This window comes from Ammospiza caudacuta, chromosome 4 (assembly GCF_027887145.1).
Source record: "Ammospiza caudacuta isolate bAmmCau1 chromosome 4, bAmmCau1.pri, whole genome shotgun sequence".
Taxonomy (NCBI): Eukaryota; Metazoa; Chordata; class Aves; order Passeriformes; family Passerellidae; genus Ammospiza; species Ammospiza caudacuta.
In genome coordinates this window covers 7,600,878-7,621,797 of record NC_080596.1, presented here as the reverse complement: position 1 = coordinate 7,621,797, position 20,920 = coordinate 7,600,878, and the positions used below count along the sequence as shown (strand labels likewise).

Sequence of the window (20,920 nt, the reverse complement as noted above, 5' to 3'; positions counted from 1 at the left end):
TGTCTGTGATGCAGCCATTTGACTGGCTGGTGCAGTTCCAGTTTGAGCATTTTGCCAGCAGTACTGTAGATGTAAGAAATCTGATGTTTGTTAGCACTGGCTGAACCTATTGGCACAAGAATGTTTTCATCATGGGTTTTCTTTAAAACCAGACAGCCCTGTAACTCTTTCAGTCCAGAGGCAGCATGCCTTTCCAGAATGCTGAGGCAGAGGTGTTGTAGATGTTGCTGACTGTTTCCCTGGCTGTCATCAGTGATAAACCATTTTAGAAGTTTAATTCTTTCTTGTTTTGGTTTTGGAAGTATGAATTCCTGCATAAGGATAAAACATGAGTGGAATTGTCAATGATTTTATTTCATTTAGTTTATAAGCCATTTTTCTTCTTTTTTTTCTTTTCTTCTTTTTCCCACCCTGCTCCAGCAGTGTGCAGGGTAGAAGGGAACAGGACCCATATGTCAGTGGTCTAGGATGGCCAGTGAAGGCTCCAACATCCCAAGTCCTGTGGTCCGTCAGATTGACAAGCAGTTTCTGATTTGCAGCATATGCCTGGACCGTTACAAGAACCCCAAAGTACTTCCCTGCCTGCACACTTTCTGTGAGAGGTAAGTCCTTTCCTCAGGCTGGTAACTCAGGATTTGTGTCATGCTGCAAGCACAGGACAAGGCATCCTTTAGTGGAACGGGACTTTCCCCTTTACTTGTAAATGTCCTGTTAAGGCATGATAAAGTCTGGGAAGGCTGGAGAGGCAGAGATGTAGGAAAACATATTTGTGTCATGCAGGAAGAAGAGACAGCAGTGGCATATTTGGAATGCATTCCCTTTATGCAAGAGTAAACAAAAAGTAAATCCAATTAAACTAATGAATATGGTTACTACAGTGTGAAAGGTGATGATAGCCAGAATTTGGACCTCAAGTTAATGGTCTCAAATTTATTGTGATTATCGTGTAATTAGAAGCAAGAAAAAAATATTTGTTGATTTACTAAGTCAATAAGTAATTATCCCATCCTTTTAATGTCCAAGAGTTTTACATGATATATACATTATTAATAACCTGAGAATAAATGTCTTCATTATTCTGCAGTTTGGTTGACTGAAGTGGGAAAACTCTCTGGGAAGAGATGTGATAAACCAACCTGCCTTTTACTGTCTTTGGCTGAATAAACTGCATATGCATAATGATACTTTAATGTTGCATTATCCATCAAATTGTGAAAAATACAGGCCTGCAGAAAAGTTAGGTGAAGAATTAATGGTTAGTTCTTAATCTGATGATGAGATGCAACTCTGGATTGTATATTGAATGGCAGTAGAATGTTTATAAACGGTATATAGCGGTGTGAACATATTTAATTTAGGAGATTTCCACCTTTTAGGAAGAATTGTGGTGTGAATCCCTAATTTTGCACAGGGTGAAAGAAAAATTGTGGATCTCTGCCTGTGTCAGATGAACCGATCTTTTGTAGAACAATAGGAAATCCCAGCATTAAAAAAGGCTGCACTGAAACTCTTATTGAAGTCACTGAGACAAGATTTTCACCATCATGTGTTAAGTTTCCTGACTTCTGTTCATGTGTAAAACCCAAGGTTAGCTTCTGGTTTTCACTGTAATCCTCTTAGGCTGATCTGGCTATGGAGAGATGCTGGAAGAACTCTTCCAGTGAAGTGCTGATGTGCAAAGTCTAAGCTCTCCTTTCATGGAGCCCTTACTGGAGGGTCAGGAGGAGGGCTGCCAGGGGAAAATGAAGAGTGGTGCAACCAAAACCCTTGTAAAAGGCTTGTGGAGCTGTGTGAGGTCACACTTTCTCAGTTGGCATCCCATGAGAAATTTGGTGTAGCACTGCTCCCCTTAAGAACTGCTTTCTGCAAAGCTTCTTCTGCTTACAGGACCATACTGAATATAGGATATTGCATGCAACTGTATATTGCATGCCCAGGCAGGTGTTAACTTCATTTCCAAGGCCAAAAGTGGCCTTAAGTCTCACCTGGGTCAGCCTGGTGCATATTGTGCATATTGTTGATTGCTGAACTTTTGTGTCAGGTTTATACTCTGTGAAATTTATTTTTTCTGAAAAACACCAACACTGCCCTCCCAATCAAACACAAAAATTTCCTCCAAAACGCCCCTTAACATAAACTGTGATAACATAGCAGGTAGTTCCCCATGTCATAAAGAAAGCTCTGTTGATTTTGGGTAGCTGCCAAATAACTTTCCAAATTGAAATACATGAAAAAATTTCCTTTGATTTTATTGGGACCATGTTTTACCTCTGAAACACTAAACCCACAAACACAAGTTATTAAAGGAGATTCTGTTGGAAAGACAAGGGTCAAGCACCAATTAGTCAGTTAAAGGCACAGGCTCAAATACTTGGTGCAACTTCATGTCTGTGAGACTTTATCAGATAAATTCAAAATTTTTACTGCATAAAACATCCTGTGAGCAGCATGCAGTAGGCATCTGAAAGCATGATCAACTGCATGAATATCCCAAAAAAGGCATGTAGCTCTTTTAATGATGTCTGCTTATTGAACCTTTTTTTTTCATGTGGCAGAGTAAAAAAAGGTTTAAATGAAAAATTATTCCCCATAATCACTTTTGCTTCAGAAGCCTGTTTGATGTACTTTTATAAGTAGGGGTAGCACTATTTCAAACCAGCTCTTTAACTGATGAAAGGGCTTTTTTCCTTCTTTGATGATACTTTCCCTTTCTTTCTCCTTCCACCTTCCTTCCCCATAGGTGTTTACAGAATTACATTCCAGCCCATAGCTTAACCCTTTCCTGCCCCGTGTGCCGCCAGACGTCCATTCTGCCAGAGAAAGGGGTTTCTGCACTCCAGAACAACTTCTTTATCACCAACCTGATGGATGTCCTGCAGCGAACGCCGGACAACAGCATTGAGGAGTCCTCCATCTTGGAGACTGTCACTGCTGTTGCTGCAGGCAAACCACTCTCCTGCCCCAATCATGATGGAAATGTAAGTGAGACAGCCACCTGTGCTGTGTGCAGGTATTGATATGTGCTGACTTGTCTGGGTTTCATGGGTGTCTTTTTCTAAAGAGAAAGCAGGGGAAGTGGAATCATACTATTTCTTTGATTTTATAATATATCAGCAAAACACAATTGATTCTTCAAATTAACTCAAATGTTTTCAGTGGAGCATCTTGAAGTAGTCAGGATGTTATTTTATCTTGCCAATCATCTGGGATGATGATGTCTTTTGGCACATTTGGTCAGAATTATTGTCCTGCAAGTACTGAACCTTGTGCCTTTACTTCTTTGGGCTGGCTTTCCTTAGCCCTTGTAGCATCAGCTGTTGCTGTGGGTAGCTGTGTGTTTGTCTGGCAATATGTGACAAGGACCTTATGAGTTTTACTGATCTGCACGCTAGGGCAGTACCAAAAGATATGTGAACATGTTAACATAGAACCAAATAAAAGTGATTCCTAGCTCAAATAAAAGCGATTCCTAGCTTAGGATGCTTTGCATCAGCACAGGCTAGAAACAGAGCACTTCTGTTTATCTGCAGTGTTTTGTGGATCTCTCATATCAGTTCTTGGACACTGCTTTGTTTTTTCCCTTTGCCTACTCTTTTTACCTAGCATGTCCTCACCCACATCCTCAAATCACATCAGTATATTCATTAGCAAGTGCCCTCAACTGAGTTAACTCTGCTTACTTCACAATTTTCAGTGTTAACCTGTGTAACTTCATGATAGGCATATGAGCTCCTGACTCATAGGTGAACTTATGCAAATATGTAAATAGAGACTGCAAAACTCAGCAATGCTGTATTGTAAACTGAATGTTGTGCTTCTATGCAAGCTAAGAAACATGCCAGTAGTTTAAGACAACTTTCTGGGGGCTGTTTTATTTGATACTCAGTGTAGGTACATTGGTTGTGTAGGAGTAATTCAGCTGATAGGTAATGATTACTGTAATAGAGGAATAGCTCAGTTCCTTCTCTCTTGGAATTAGGTGGACTTGTAGAACTGATGTTGGACTCTCTGATTAATGAATAACTGGTGAAACTTTTTAAAATGTGTATTATACTAATGTGTGTGTAGTGGTTACTGATTAATATATTCCTAGTTTCTGTTTGCATTTTATTTGCCCTCTTTAGAATGAATCATAGCTGTTTTCTGACATAGCCATTTTGATAGGAGCCATTTGATTGAGAAATGCAGAAAAAGGTCAAAATTAAGGTATTATTTGTTTTGTGTTTTAAATTATCAGCTGATTATTCTTTGGGTAAGTTTAAAAAAGCCTGGCTTGTCTACAATCAAAAACATGCCACCTTATACCTCTCTGAGAACTCCTTTATAAGGAAAGGTGCATTTGTAAGTCCTCTAAACCAACTTGGCTTGCCTTGAAACACAGCATGCCATTTAGGATGCTGAGTAGTGTGTGATGGGAACATCCTCTCACTTCAGTAGGCATCTGGGAGGGTTGGGGATAGCCTGAGGGTGACTCCAATTTAAAGCTTTGTGAAGCTAAGAAATGAAAAGCTAAGTGCACGCATTAGTCCTTGAGATGGGGAGAGCTGCTTGAGGCTGGCCATGTGGGTTGGGCTGCAAGGGTGCACAGGGCAAGGTGCTGGGCACCTTAAGCCTCACTGAGGAAATGGGATTCTGCTGGCTTTGTAGGTTCAGGACACAAGAGCACTGTGTGGCAAATAGGTTAGATATTAGGAAATATGTAAAACGTCTTCATCCAGAATGTCTTCCCTGGAATGTGATTCCTGGGCAGTGGTCACAGCACCAAGCCTGCCAGAGTTCAAGAAGCATTTGGACAATGCTCTCAGGCCCGTGGTATGACTCTTGGGGTGGTCCTTGGCAGGGCCAGGAGTTTGATTTCGGTGACCCTTGTAGGTCCCTTCCAGCTCGGGGTATTCTATGATTCTAAGTGCCTGGCTGCTAGTAACTTTACTGGCGGCTTCAGGAAGTGAAAAAAGATTGAACTGGCAGCTGGAGGAGAATGCCTTTACAGAACCAGCAGTCATTCTGCACTAAATCCAGTCACCATTAATTTTTACATATTGTTTCGGGTAGGGTCAGACCCATTGTATTTTTACTATTTGCATCAAATATATTTTTTTTTAAATATTACCAGTTTTTCTTCATATTAGCTTGGAAATAAGTTTCTGATTAAACAAGTTTTTTTTTTTCTATCATTTCAGCCATCCTGGACTTAAACCTCTCTGATTAAGATAGAAACTGATGCAGAGATACTTTCTCATTTGCTTGCCTGTCTGCTTGGAACTTAGCCTTCCTCAGGCCATGCAGATTAGATACTTTCCCTTCCCAGTTGGTCCCCTATTCCCATCACTCATATTTTCCATATGTGTATGTTTACTTTATACCTTCTGCGCACATTCTCCCATCCTCTCTTGTGGCAGCTTTGTTCTCTGTCTTCTTATGAAGAATGAAACTTAGTTTGTAGTATCTTAATCAACTTTTGTATTAAGATCTTTTGTATTACCTGTGCCTGAACTATAAAAAACGCTTCCTCATTTTGACCCACCATGGAGCACAAGTGTATGTTCCTGTTAAATCAAGGTTATAGGGCACATATGGAACTTTTGAACCAGTAGAAGATTCTTATCTTCTGCCTACACATTGAAATAAGATTGGCTTTATTCTCAGGTGTGAAACACCTGCAGCTCTTGTGTATGAAAGCATTCTGGATTTGAAACCTTGATCTACAATCATTTAGGGGCAGTAGAAAAGCCAGGGCCGGGCAAGCTGTGAAATTCTAACTCCATTGTATGTAATGAGTTATGTAGCCTCTGAAATGTCTATACTTGGGTTTTGTTTGAATTTGAACTGAAAACCAGCTCAGAGTGAAGGATCCATGTTTTTACAATGTAGAAGGTGGGGCAATGTATTTTCTGCCTCTAGAGTGTAACAAGAGAGAATACACAGTATTAAATTAAACACTTTTAACAAGAGAGAATGCCTTATCTCTGACTAGCTTTTTCTCAAAAGATCATAGCATAGCTTGGCAACTTGACAGGCATAAGATCTTTCCTTCAAAAACACTTCCTGAACTTGTGGAGCTGTTGCTTACTGCCTGTATGCTTCTCTTAGAAAAATAAAAAATCACCTATCCTTGATATTCTGATGAAGTGACTTCATATCTTACCTTTTAAACCCTTGCTTTTTCTCCTCACCTCTGTACTTCCCACCATGTCACTCACTCATGTATCCCATTAAAGTGTAATCTGTGGGTAGGGCAAAAGCTGTGACTAGAGAGGGAGAGAAACACACATTCTAAATTTTATCAGCTAGCTCAGAGGTGCCCTCAGGTAATTCAAACTTACATTCTTTAGAAAGCCAAAGCACACAAAGCTAAGGTGCACTTTAGCCTTGGGACAGAGGAATTAAGCATGTGTGTGTGACATGAGGAAGGTGGGTGGCAAAGAGCTGACTCATCCTTTTGCTGTAGACTGCTCTTTTAATTCAAACATATAGAAAGCAGAGGCTGAGCAATGTGATTTTACAAATGTGATTTTAGAGAAGAGGGGCTTGTGATTGGTGAGAGCTTTTTCCTCAAGACCTGACCTTTGAAGGGCTGGAATTAGTGTGTCTTGGCTTTGTGAAATCTAGTTCAGTACTTGGATCCTTGATTATGCAATTTTAAGTTTCTGTAAATTCAGTTGAAGTATAGTAGTGAAGATGTGCATGGGTCTCTAGTTACATCATTGTGCTGAAATATGCTGGTCTGGTTTAAGGTAGGAATTACTGGATGGGATTTCAGAACTGGTGGGTATTAATTCACATTTCATTACAGCTAATGGGAATGTTCTCATTGAATTTGTGGAAATACAGCTGAAGCCAGTGCTGCATGCTACAGTATATCCTGTCCTAGAGTTCTCTAGAATTTGGAAAGTAGAGGCAAATGTCCTTTTCTGAGATATTTTGTAGGGCAAACCTGTCATAATGAAAATTTTTTTTTGGAGATTCACAAAATGTGATGCTCACATTGGGCATGGAGGGGAGAAATGAAAACTCAGTGATACTTGTCTGTCTGTAGTTAGAATTCAGTCTTGCCTGATTAAGAGATGCTAAGAAAAAATTAGGAAATTAGCTTATCTAGACAGTTGAAGGTTGAATTGTATTATGAGGTTTTCCTTCTCCTTCATCTATGCACAATACAAAAATTATAGTGGGAAATGAAAGCTGCTTCTCTCGAGACATTTTGAATTTGAGTCAAAGACACCTTCTTCTATATAGAGATACACATTAGGTCTTTGTGATTTGTTTGTTATTTGAACTTCTGTGTTTCCCTGATGCTTAAATAAAGAGGAGGAAAGTTGTTTAGGCTGAACAACCTTAATGCCAATGAGATGCTTCCTTTCTTCTATATGTGGCTGCAAATATAATGATGTTTATTATGGGGTGGTTAGTAGAAAACAGAAATACTAAATTATTCTAATCACTGTACCCAAAGATTAAAATACTGAATAAATAAAGGACGTGTTGAAATATCTTGAACCTAAGCATTAAATTTTTGAGAGGCAGAAAGTTGAATTTAGGACACTCATGCAAAAGAAATGAATTAATTTTTTTGGCCATATAAGAAGATTTCAGAGTTTCCTAGTAAAATATTATTCCTTTTGACTGCTTCTGATTGCAGACTTTTGAAGCCTTTGAAAAGAACTTAAATCCTAAACTCTGTTTAACTGATTTCCTCTATGCACTGTAAGAATGCATCACATCACAGTGCCTACCAAAGTAACTATCAGGCCTCGGAGATCTACTACAATGAGACTGCTAAATTCACAGTGACTGGAGTATTATTCATGGGGGTTGACATTGTTTTGAAGGTCTACTTTTTTTTCCTGTTGCTGATCTATTTGATGTTACACAGGTTATTTGGATCAACTTTTAAATTTTCTGAGCTTACATGAGTGGCTGACAAATGACTAAACCCTCACTGCATGTGAATCCCATATCTTGTGAATTGAGATAAGAGGGAAGAATGGGAATAGGACAGAAAGGAGCTTATCAGAGGAAAATCCTGTTAATGCTAACAGCCACATGCAAAACATGGTCATTGCATCCCCCTCCTTAATTCTCAAGATGCCTTGGAGCAGCCTGGTATTTTGCACGGTGCTGTTACAAATCCCTCTGCTCACCTGAAAACAGCTGGTTCTACACAACCATCTCATCAACCAACAAATCTAGCACAACCATTTTTGTGCAAGATGTGTGAGTGCCAGAAGCATCAGCTGAATTATTCAAGATTCTGATGATATGCTCTGAATGCAAAGGAGCTGCCAATGTCTTGCTTTGAAGCATATACTACAAACTTCCTCATATCCTTTTTAATAAGCCTAAAAGGCTTTGTGCCCAAGGACTTACTAGCTGTGAAAGAAAGTCTCATGCCAAATTTGCATATATGTGCATTATTTTGACTAACATGTGATTTTGGGCACAGGACTTCTCTGTTTCTTTTCCTTCATGAATATATTCAGAATTTGGGTTATCTATTACATGTAAAGATCTATTTTTATCTCTAAAGAGCATCTTGCTGGGTACTTAAGAGGTTGAAACAATCTCCTCCTCTTTCAAGTGTAGATCAGCATTCCAATTACAATCTCAGATATGAGGTTTTAATGGTTTTAAGGGATTAGTAATGGGATATGGAGATTTTTCCTTGCAGCATGTAGATTCATTTAGGGTGCTTTCCTCCAGCAAATAAACTTGTTGTTTGGTGATTTCCACTGAGTTTGTGTTTCAAGGGTGACCCTGTTATGAAAAACAGCCTAAGTTTGCACTTTCTTTAGCAAACCCTATGAGAAGACTAAGGATTGAGTTAATGAGGGCGGTTGAATGCCTGTTTTTTTTTTGAGTTGTTTCATGGAGTCCGTAAGAGAAACCCCAAAACTTACTGTTACATAGTACAAAGATGATGTTAGGACCAGCAATGATGTTCAGTGTTGTTCACAGGCTGCTGTTCTGACACTTTATGATAGAATTAAGTGGTTTTAAATTAGCATTTTGATATAAAATATGTAAGAATAACAGCCATCTTTTAGGCAGTAAATTATTTGTGCATAAGAAAACAGAAGCTTTGTCTCAGAGCTTGGCTAATAAACAAGTTCAAGACTCAGTAAGATGTGCTTTGAGTTATGTTCCTGCTGCCATGTTTGAGTGCAGAGTTGTGCACTTTTCCAGGTGATGGAGTTTTACTGCCAGTCCTGTGAGACAGCCATGTGCCGGGAGTGCACCGAGGGAGAGCATGCAGAGCATCCCACGGTACCACTCAAGGATGTGGTGGAGCAACACAAGGCTTCCCTCCAGGTCCAGTTGGATGCTGTCAACAAAAGGTATGGAGACTCCACTGACTGTTTTCCATTTTCAGTTTTATCATTGGCTTCCTGTGCTGACTGAAGTAGATGTCTTAATGTGCTGGTTCCATGGGTATTTACCTAGGAAATGGGGATAGTGAGTCTAGCATAAGGACAAAAAATCCATTGAGTGGGATGTACTGAGGGGTTAGCAAAAAGAGCAAAAGATTCCTGTTTGTCTTTTACATAACAGAGGCCATTAGAAATGCAAGTGTCGTGCAAAGAAGGGGCATAAAATGCTAAGGAGGAAACTGCTGTCCAGTCATGAATTTAATGATAGCTAAGTAAATAATGCTGGTTGTTAAAAAGACAGGTACAAACACTACGGTGGCAAAATGGCTTAAAAAAAAAAAAGTGGGATAAATCTAGTTATATCTTCTTGAGTAGATATACAGCATAAAGGACAGGATCCAAGGCCTCATTGTTGGCAATGCTTAAAGTCTAATGGATTTGCACAGGGGACGACTGTGGCTTAGCCTTATTTTATCAGACCAGACCTACTGTGTGGTTATAAAAGGAATGAACTTAATTCTGGGAAATGACCAAATTTAAAGACAGCCTGCTGATGAGAGGGTTTAATCAAAAGATACCAGGGCAAGGGCCAATGTTTAATGACTTTTGAAACAGCAATCTTTGTAATTTAATTTTTCCCTCAGGCTTCCGGAGATTGACTCAGCACTTCATTTTATATCTGAAATCATACACCAGTTAACCAACCAAAAGGCTAGCATCGTAGATGACATTCATTCCACTTTTGATGAACTCCAGAAGACTTTAAATGTGCGAAAGAGCGTGCTGCTCATGGAGCTGGAAGTGAATTATGGCCTTAAACACAAAGTAAGAGGTATTTTTTGTTTCAGTGAAAAGCTGTTACTTTAATCAGCCAGTTTTTACAAATTATGCAGGATGCCAGTTTGACAAATTGTGTCTGAGATCCAGAGAACTTTGTTTTCCCAAAATCAGATGCTGCAGAGCCTTGCTTGAGGGTGCTCAGCCTTATAAGATGACCATGAAGATACAGGCCAAACAATTTATTCTGAAGAACTGATTAAGGCTGCCTGTATTGCCTCAAAGCACTGTTTTCCTTTCCAGTGCTTGGTAACCTATTTCATGTCAGATACCACCTGTTGGAATGCAAAAAGATTAGAGCAACATCTCACTTTCTTAGGGGAATGAGGAGAGTAACAGGTTGCAGAGCTGCATTCATTCTTTTACTTCCTATCTGGATGATTGATTCTGGGGGTTTTCCCCCTATATTGTAGACCAAGCTTCAGAGGAAGAAAACAGAAAACTGTACTTTTACAAAGCAAAGCCTGTAACATGGTGGGTAGAGATTTTGTTGAGGATTATTAGGTCTGAATCAGGATAATTAAAGAATTTAGTCCTTATTTTCCTGTGCATCAGTTCTCTGCTTTATAAAGAAAGATTTCTCCCTGAAAATTACTGTTAAGAGAAAATATCATCAATAACTGGAGTTTCAAGAGTGCCATTAATGAGCAGCTTGAGCATCTCCAGATGTCTGAAGTGGAGGAATGCTGTGTTTCTGAATGTAGAATTGGCTTGAAAACATCATTAGAAAGGTGCCAAACTGCTGAGCCTGTAGAAATGGAGGACTGCTAACATATGCACAAGATACATACTTTTAGAAACATGGGGAGCCCAAAACCATTGGGGCACAGACTTTAGTCATCTCCAGAGCTAAGCAGCAGCTCACAGAAGTTTGAGCATCACTAATGTTAACTTAGATCCCAGGTTCATCTAAATGTATTCAAGATGTCACACTTACTTCCATGGCAAGCAAATATATTCTGTATGTGTACAGAGTCTACACAAAACAGAATATTATGTTAAATTATCTTATTATTGTTCAAAGAGATTTAAAATAATTTAATAACTGTGAGCATTAGATAATCAAATTTTTATGAAATTGTACATAAGCAGTAAAAGAGGCATCTACCCTGTTTGTATAAAAAAACCCAACTGAAATTGGATTTTACTTTTGAATGACTAGTAGTCCTGCAAAATACAACCATTCTGATCATATACTTTTAAAAAATGAAAAAAATGCAGTGGCTACATTTTACAAAGAAAAAGTTGGCAGTTCAGTTTGTTGTCCAATGGACTGAAAGAGTGTAAAATGTAAAATACTCTATGTGCGTTTAAAATAGTATTTATGTTAGGATTTAATATCTTTCATTTTTGTAATGAAAGAAAACTGTCTTGAGAAAGTATTTTAAAAAATAGCTGGAAATGGTCTTTCTTTTAGTTTGTGATCTGTTAGCTGAAGGACATGGGGTTTCGTCATCCTGGGACCTTGTTGGCTATGCTCTCTTTTAACTTCTTATGTCTTTGAATGAAGACCAAACAGATTAGAAATGCCTTGTATTGCATCCTGAGAAGTTTCTATGTGCCTAGAAAAGCAGATGACTTGAAATTTCAGAGTAGTCTTGAAATTTGTTCATTCTAAAAGATTTTGTGTTGCTATTACTTTCCTATATCAGTAACACATGAACCTGGATTTTCTCCAGTGAACTTTCCAAAGTTCAAAGCTTTGGAAAATTCAGAAAAAAATACCTTTAGAATTCAGTGTCATTACATAGAATGTCTCAGCAAGGGAAGACTATTTCGTAGCATCCGGTCTTAAAGTTTACTTTACATCAATTGAAATGTTTCAAAAATATTTACTTTACAATGATGGTCAACAAAATAACTTCTCTAATTCACAGTCATGTCTGTGCCATAGTTCTTCTATGTAGGAAAAACATAGCAACTGTGTGACTGGATACCTTCATTTAGGGATTTTATCAGTGTAGATTGTGATGGGCAGCTGCAATGTTATCTTAACTATCATGAATGTCTCTGCTAGGTTGTCATAATTCAGGGATCCATTTCCAATTAATTGCAAAATTGTTTTTTTTTTTTAATTGTTAGCCCTGTTCCCAGCCCACACCTAGCAATTTTGAGGCCAATACTGTTTTAAGGATTTTAGGCTGAGGGCCAGAACTGACCCTATAATAGAAGCTCTTTCATAGTCTTAAATACTGAGTGGCCACTTGCTGCCCACCAATATTTCTGGCTACTCAATCCAACTCTTTCCACTATCCGCAACCCATTCTGTTGATTTTGCTTTCCTGCCTGCTGAAAGTGAGGAATCAATTTACCTTCTGCTGGGGAGATTTTTCCTTTCCTCACTCATTTAGTTCAGGAATCCCACTTTTCCTCAGGATGGATGAGCATCCAGGTCTTGAGGCCTTCTTGTCCATCTCCATAGAGAATTAACCCCCAAATTCCCTTGTCTCTGAAGAAACAGTATCAAGAAGTTTCTTGCAGCCTCTCTTATTAATGGACCTCATGACTCCAAAATATCTCTGCTTCTGTGAACATAACTCAGTTCCAGTAATTATCTCATTAACTGTGACTGCTGAGAGTTAGATGGGGCAGGGTTCAAACTTCTACATTTGTTGCTGGGTTTTTGCTCAAAAAATACCAAAACTGAACAACAACAACAAAAAACCCAAAACAAGACAGAAAAAAAAAAAAAAAAACTGAACAAAACCAAAAAACCCAAAACCAAACAAGACAAGATATGTGGGGCAATAATTCAATCTAGTGTGAGAGTGGGTCTGTAAAGTCTTGAATCCCCAAACCAGGGTATTGTTTTGTGTTGCAGCATTGTATTCCAAATACAGGTTGGCAATCAGTGTGCTACTTCTTCTAAAATGAATGTTTAAATTAAACTGTAAAATAAGACATTATAAATTTGGTGTCTACAATGACCTTTAGATGCTACATCTTCCTGGGATAGCTCTTCCTGGGATAGCTAGTAACATGATGCTAATCTGGTGTTTGGTAATGCACACAGGTCCTCCAGGCACAGCTGGATACCTTACTAGAAGGACAGGAAAGCATTAAAAGCTGCAGCAACTTTACAGCCCAAGCCCTCAACCATGGCACTGAAACCGAAGTCCTGTTGGTGAAGAAGCAGATGAGTGACAAGCTGAACGAACTGGCCGAGAGGGACTTCCCACTGCAGCCCCGAGAAAACGATCAGTTGGACTTCATAGTGGAAACAGAAGGCCTGAAGAAGTCCATTCACAACCTGGGCACTATTTTAACCACCAACGCTGTTGCCTCTGAAACAGTTGCCACTGGTGAGGGACTGAGGCAGACAGTGATCGGACAGCCCATGTCCGTTACCATCACAACCAAGGACAAGGATGGGGAGCTCTGTAAATCTGGGAATGCTTACCTCACTGCTGAACTGAGCACACCTGATGGGAGCGTAGCCGATGGAGAAATACTTGACAACAAAAACGGCACTTATGAATTTTTGTATACTGTTCAGAAGGAAGGGGACTTCACTTTGTCACTGAGACTTTACGATCAACATATCAAGGGCAGCCCGTTCAAACTTAAAGTGGTCAGGTCAGCAGATGTGTCTCCTACCACTGAAGGGGTTAAGAGACGTGTTAAATCTCCAGGCAGTGGTCATGTGAAGCAGAAAGCTGTGAAAAGACCTGCGAGCATGTACAGCACTGGCAAAAGAAAAGAGAATCCCATTGAAGATGATTTGATCTTCAGAATAGGTAGGTGACTCGGCTGCCTGTTGACATACTTAAAAATAGTTCAGGGAAACTGAATGAAAAAGTTTAGTTATTGTAAAACTAAAGCTGTGAGTAGAGCAACCTGATAATACCATTAGACCTCCTGACTTTTGTTTATATGTACATTTTGGAAGTACACACTTCCAAAAATAGTTTGCAGGAAATATTTAATTGGGTTATCAGTTGAGAAATGCATACATTTGATTTGGGATATTTTAAAAATTGTTAATATTCATATTGCAAAGCTTTTCGTATGGAATAAAGTAATTTCAGCTTGTAATTTCAGCTTCTGTATCCCTTGCTTCTAGTGAGCATTTCTGGCTTGACTACCAAATAGTGGTATAGTTTTGTTGGTAGTGGTGCTGTTTGTTAGGTGCTTTTTGCTTTTTTTTAAACTACTCTCTCTAACACACCATAAACTCTAGAAGTCTTAAATGTTTTCCCAGAAGTGCAGAGCCTTTTAGTTCTGTTGTGATGCAACCATGACCATGTGCTTTATTTTTGAATTCTACCTTCTCCCCTTCTTCACCACTCAAAACAGGAAGATGTATTTCATTAGAACAAGAGCTATGCATGGCTCAGCTATGCATGGCTTTTTTTCCATGAAATCTCTTGGAATGTCCACATTTGGGATATATGGATCACTATTTTATAGACAAAACAGAGCTGAGAGTAATATTTTGTGTTCAGTTTTCAGCCACTCATTTCACAGAATGACCCTACATAGATATGTTCCTCTAGGCTCCTGTATGCTTTGTCGAAAGGTCACAGGTGTAATGCTCTAGGGTTTTACATTCTTCCAAGTTATGCAAAATTATTGAGACAGGTAAAACTTCTGATGTTTTCACAAGGATTGCTTTCATGGAGTTAATTTACTTCCAGTTTCAGCTCACTTTAAAAAGTTAAGGTTTGGTTCATTTGTTGATGAGGTAATGTAAAGAGCTTATCACTGTTCTCCAACACTACTGTGTATCTCTGTTTTGAACCCATTGTTGAATTCCTCCAATGGCTCTTGCCAAATCTGGATCTGAATTTCTAGCTGGCTAAGATAAATCTTCTGTTTGGCCTGCCAGAAGCTCGTACAGCTGTGTTGGAGAATCACACTGTAATATTCCTCTGGGCATCCAGGTCTGTGCAGTGTGCTGTTGTATGTATGCTGATGTGCGGGCTTTTATGCACAAGTAAATTGATCAGCTTCTAGCAGGGGATTGTTCTCCTGCTAGTACTAACAAGAGACAGCATTAATGCAACATTAGTGCATTTTGTTCGTGGGGATGTGTGCACTGTATCATCTGCCAATGCTGTGTTAGTTGTGGCTTTTAAAATGGCATGTGGATCTCTTCAGACTTTCCAAGGTCAAATTACTGACTACACATTCATACATTCATGTAATTTATTATTTACAAGAGCAGAGTATTTTCTGCATTCTCTTTTTCTCTCTCAATAATTTATATCCTGAACTTACTATTCTTTTTAAACAGGTGTAATCTCTAAGAGTGTGTCCATGCAGATCTGCATAGGATGTCCTTAGTCTATACAAATGCAAACAAGAATGATGTTCTTATGATAATCTAGAAAATAATTGCTGCCCAATGGTTTTGCTACCTCTACAACTACAACTGGTAGGAAGCACTAAAGTGAGAGGGAAGTCTTTCTTTCATTACCCTGCTTTTGTGCCTTACACTCATGCTGAGCAGAGGTGAGGGATGTTCACAGTGTCATTCCACCAGTGCCACTTCCACCTTCCCTGGTAAATCTCTTCCATGTCCTTCAAAGAAGGGTTGAGAGGCATGGTTGTCATCAGCTGCTCTGTCCAGGACCCCATCTTGTGTTCTAGCTCTGCCATGCTGTGCTGTGTGCCTTAGTATTTTTTCCCTTCTGGCACTTTTCATGATTGGGTTCTTTGACACCATTTAGCAGTAATGGTGCTATTTCCCACTTTAACTGCTTTTTCCTCTTCATTTACTTATATTTGGAATTGGCATCAGATACAGCCAGATGGAGAGTTGGCCCTCTGCTAGAAAGTTCAATTTTCCAATTTTCCTTATCCTCAGACTGTTTAGTTGTCTGTTCAGTCATGTAACTGAGCATCTAAGTTTAGCTGGTACATTAGCGTGTAAAAAAATTTCCTTTAACAGAACTTCTGTCAGCATCCTTACTAGGTGTGAATGTCATCTTCTGGTCTGTTATAAATGCTGAAAGCAAATAGAAGCCTTACTGTGAATTTATTCCACATTAAAAAAATCACAAACAAGCTCTATGTAATCATAGCTTTAGTGCAGTTTAAAAGCAGGCTTAGAGGTAGCAAAGGGATTCTTGATCGGGCATTTCACAGAATCACCAAAGAAATAAGGTTGGAAGGGCCCACATTGGGTCACCTGGTCCAGCCTTCCTGCTGTAGAAATAGGAATACCTAGTAATGGGAAAGTAGACTTTCCTTTTCCCATTTATTAGCTTCAATCCCTCTGATGCTCATTGTGAGCTCTATGGGGGTGTGATGGTCAGTGTGGAATTTTGCCAGGCCTCCATTGCATTGCACTGCAGTCATACCTGTACTGGACAGGGAGGGCAGAGCTCTCGGTACCACATTGCTGGCAAAGCCCCCAGTGTAGTTCTGATGTGCTGACAACAGACACCTGGCCTGGATTTGGCTCTTGTTATTTGAGGTTTGGCTGCTCTGGCAGCAAAGAATTTCTGATTTGTGCTTACCCCTAGGTTTGTGCACACCTGTCTGTGGTGACAGAGTCTCTGCTGCCTGAGCAGGGCTTGGAGGGGGTCTTGGCCAAGCTTTTAGGGCAGATGCTGTGTAAAGCAAATTAACACAAACCAGTCCATCTTCACTACCAACAGCGTGTGGGCGTATCTGCCAGAGTTCCTACTGAATTACTCATTCCTCTTTAAAGGTTATAAACAATGTGCCTTCAACAACAGACTGACTGATTTTAAACCTTAAGGTTATTTGGGAACTTGAATTAGAAAGACTGACATTCATTGTACAGCAAACACATAGGGTTAACAATTCAGTGCAGTTTTACTACAGAGACTTTTGTGCTTCAGCTGCATCTATTATGAGAGGAGACATCACAGCCTCATAATGTGTAAGATTTGACTAAATTTCTTTTGGCACTCTGAGGAAAAAAAGAAAGGAAGCTGGGAAAAAAGAAAGCTCCTTGATACTTGTCTATGCAGTATGTATGTAGACCTTTCCATGCAGTTTAGTTTTGCCCCTTTTTTTTCCTGTACCACATAGGAAGGAATACCAGAAGAATTACTTGAAGTGCTGTAGGCAGGAAAGAAATGGTACCTACACAACAGGTTATGGCCACTCACAACCTCTTAAGTCTTCCCAATAATCTGTAATATTTCTGCAGTTTGATTTTGTCTCTCTGAATCTGTTCCCTTCCTGCTGGAGGCACTGACATGTTTTTCTTTGTGTTTTAGGAAGCTGGGGAATCTAGGTTAGCAAGCAGGGAGGTTGTTGTTCATATTAGTAAAACTTGGAAAGCAAAAAACACTCCTTCTCTTACTATGAGCATCAAAAATATACATTATACAAGTTTGTTCAGATTCCCAGGACTTAAAGAGCAGATTCTTATTACAGTTACATGATGTTATTTTAACATCTCCTGTCAGTGTTGATGGGCTTTTAGATTATTTTTTTCTTCTTTTTGGTGAGACTCAGTATAACATGTATTGCTCAAGAGTAAAAGATTGGAGTTATGAAGCATTTTATGTGTACTAGAATCATCTTGAGCAGAAAATGCACACTTTCTTTGTTGAAAGCTAAATTAATTGGTTTGTGCAGTCTATGCTCAGTAATTCCAGAAGGAATTAGATAGGGTTAAAACAAATCTGATCATTACCTGTATACAAAAATGGTATAACAGGAGATATTGCACAGGCCACAGATCTCCTTCCCAATAACTGGGTTGTCTCCTTTTGAAAGCTCTCCTGTTTTTCCCAGTCCCCAGCAGCTTGCAGTAAAATCTCAGGGTGGTATCTTGCAGTAAGAGATTTGCTGAAGACTCTCTCTTAGGCAGGTCCGTTCATAAGGAAGGAATTTCTGCTTACAGAGGGGAGCTATCATCCTTTGGTATTGCAGAGTCAGTAGCAAAAGCCTGCTTTTCCAGAGGCTGACATGCTTTCCTACAGGCTTTCCTCTCATCATCTGAAATGCTTGTGCTTGGCGTCAGATCTCTGCTGGCATAGTGAATTATTCAAAATGGAAAGTTCAAAGCTATCTGATTTCCTCTTGAACATATATGAGGAAGTAAGCTTTCTTCTGCAGGGGAATTTCTGCCATTGCAGAGGGGACTGTCTAAGGGCCTGTATGCAGATTAGGAGCTAGGTAATAGGTTTAATAGCTGCAAAGTGCTAGTTACAAGGACATTGCATGGAGCTGCATGCTAATACATTGCTATTTCTTATACTTACTGTGAAACGTGACTATGACATTCCTGGGTAATTTTTTCAGTTTTTCCTTTGATGTATATTTACAAAGTTCCACTGAAGAACACTCTGAATAACTTTTTATATAGGTGTCTCTTCTCTTTAAAAACAAAATTCCTCAACTTTCAAGAACATTTTTCTATGGCTAAAGAGCATACATTCCATAAAGTTCATGTTAGTTAGTTCCAGATGTTCTAGCTTATGCCTCCTCTTTTCTAACAAATGTTTTCCCTTTACTCTCAGTAGTAAAGGGAATGTTTCTCTCTTTTCATCCATTCTCTTTGGCTAAAAAGCAAGAAGGAAACTTATCATTAGCATATGGTGGAAAAAAATTGCTGCATGCATCCCTCAGGCACTGCTTATTAAAAGAATAAACAGAAATGGCTGAAGTATGGGTAATGTAATTGGTATGTAACTCACTATTCCCTGAGTATGTACTTTTCCCTTGCAGTACAAAAACTGAGAAGCATTTGCCTTGTTTAGAGGATGAAGCGGGTGGAGTTGAAGAAAATAAGTCTTGAAACAAAGGAACATTCCTGCAGCACTGAGTGCCGAGAAATTAAATGTTACTTGTTAGCTAGTGACAGGAAATATGCATCCCACAGCCATCACCACAGAAGAAAGAAGGGTTGTTACAAGCATTCACATCCCTGATGAAAGCTAAATACAAATTAGAGCTGATATATATGTCTTAAATTAAGCGTCACAGTCAGAACAGTTTAATCACTGTGCTCCAGAATATTTTGGACTGACTAAAATTAAATACAAGTTTTTCAGTTAAAACCATATATTGGAACCAATTAATGCCAGATACACAGCCAGTGAATGCTTGTAAAAGTATTTCACCAGGAAAAAGAGCACTGCATCCATGTCTTGGAAAGGACAGCTTATAGAGTTGGTAGTTGTTTGCTGGGCTTTTTTTTTTTTTTTTTGCTTCTTTTATTATTAATAACCTTGGAGTCCAAGATCATAGCTGAAGTATTTTCTAAGGACCCCTGAGCCTCCTTTACAAACAAATCAGGAATTTGCTTCCTGTTCCTGTGTTCCAGGTGTAATTTGGACCAGCCACTTTGGAGCTGATCTTTACTGAAAGACAGTAATGATGTTGTAGGTGTCAGAAATCACAATTTGCTCTGTGATTCCCCTTGGAATGTCTCAGAACAAACATCTAATGAACCACCTAAACTTAATGAACTTTAGTGGAAAAATTGACATTTTACAACTCCTTATCTCCTTAAGCCACTGGGCAAAAGACTTACAGTTCTATGTAACACACAAGTGCATTTATGGGTTAAAATGAGACTTGTGTGTGTGAGGACACTGCTTTATTAGAACAATCCAAGGTCTTTCCAGAAGCATTCAGTCTCCAGGTGTTGGTCTTCATTGGCTCACAAGTCCAATTCATTCAAAGCTAGTTCTTCATCTGAATCTCCCTGCTAAGGGAATCTTTGAAGCCTATGACTACAAACTATATATAAGGGAATAGGAAACTTCCCTGTCTTGAAACAGCTCCATCCAAAGTGATATGTTCTATCCCACCTTCATGATATCACTGAGGAGACTTAACTAAAACCATGTCATCTGTCCAGGTTCTTTTCTTAGCCCCTCTCTCTGTGTTCCCACGTACTCACCCTTTCAGTAGAATAAAAATCTGCAGTTTAAAAAAGTCCATTACTTGTATAAAAACCTTTTACTGCTTCCCTCATGCAAGAGGCAATTTGTGAGCACTGATTTAGGAAGGCTGAAGAGGCAATTAATGTTGATGGGGGCTTGGGTGACACATGATGAAGAGTGAGAACAGTCCCTTAAACAATCTTGTCTTGTCAGTAGAATTGTCTGTCTGTTACTGAGAGGGTTCTTTGAAGTTGTAGAAGTGAGAAGAACTCTTCAAAATAGAAATCCTTTGATCAGAAATGTAATAATTGCATGTGTTGACATTTGGGTCCTAACTGATTAGTCCTGTCTAACCTGATTTCTTATGTGCTTTGTGTTCAATTTTAGGCACCAAAGGAAGAAACAAAGGGGAATTTACAAATCTTCAAGGTGTAGCTGCATCTACAAATGGAAAAATATTAATAGCAGACAGTAACAACCAGTGTGTGCAGGTATGAGAATATTTCAGTGTTTTTCTCCTTGCCCCACACCTCTCCCTATTTTGTAGCCTCAGAAAGACACATTTTGTACAATTCAGTTGATGTAGAAAATACAAGGGAAATGTAATTTATTATCCATTTACTTTCCATCTTCTTGACCTGCAGCTATCTTTTTCAGATCTATACTATATCTAGTATATCATCAGAGTTTATTTCCCTTCCTTATGATGTTTGGCAATGAATGAAAAAAAAGGTTGTGCAATAATCTGGAAAAATGCCCTTCTGTAAATATAACTTTACATTGTAAATTTTATCACTCTCATGTTTTCAAATGTAAATCTAGAGCATGGTGCCACAAATATAATTTTTAGGAAGTACAAATAGAAAAAGAGCATATAGATATCATTTTCAAGTGGCT

General features: G+C 39.0%; 1 protein-coding gene across 5 annotated transcripts in view; it reads left to right on the top strand.

The window, feature by feature from the left end:
* TRIM2 (tripartite motif containing 2) overlaps positions 1-20,920 on the top strand; it is an 87,507-nt gene that overhangs the window by 49,133 nt on the left and 17,454 nt on the right. For 3 of the 5 annotated variants that reach the window (XM_058803446.1, XM_058803449.1, XM_058803445.1), the window contains exons 2-7: positions 421-602; positions 2,741-2,978; positions 9,184-9,335; positions 10,013-10,193; positions 13,219-13,942; positions 20,411-20,514. In XM_058803446.1, coding sequence (XP_058659429.1) covers positions 469-602; positions 2,741-2,978; positions 9,184-9,335; positions 10,013-10,193; positions 13,219-13,942; positions 20,411-20,514 — 1,533 coding nt within the window. In that variant the 5' untranslated portion in view covers positions 421-468. The remainder of the gene's footprint in view (positions 1-420; positions 603-2,740; positions 2,979-9,183; positions 9,336-10,012; positions 10,194-13,218; positions 13,943-20,410; positions 20,515-20,920) is intronic. The other 2 variants (XM_058803447.1, XM_058803448.1) reach the window with 1 other exon arrangement.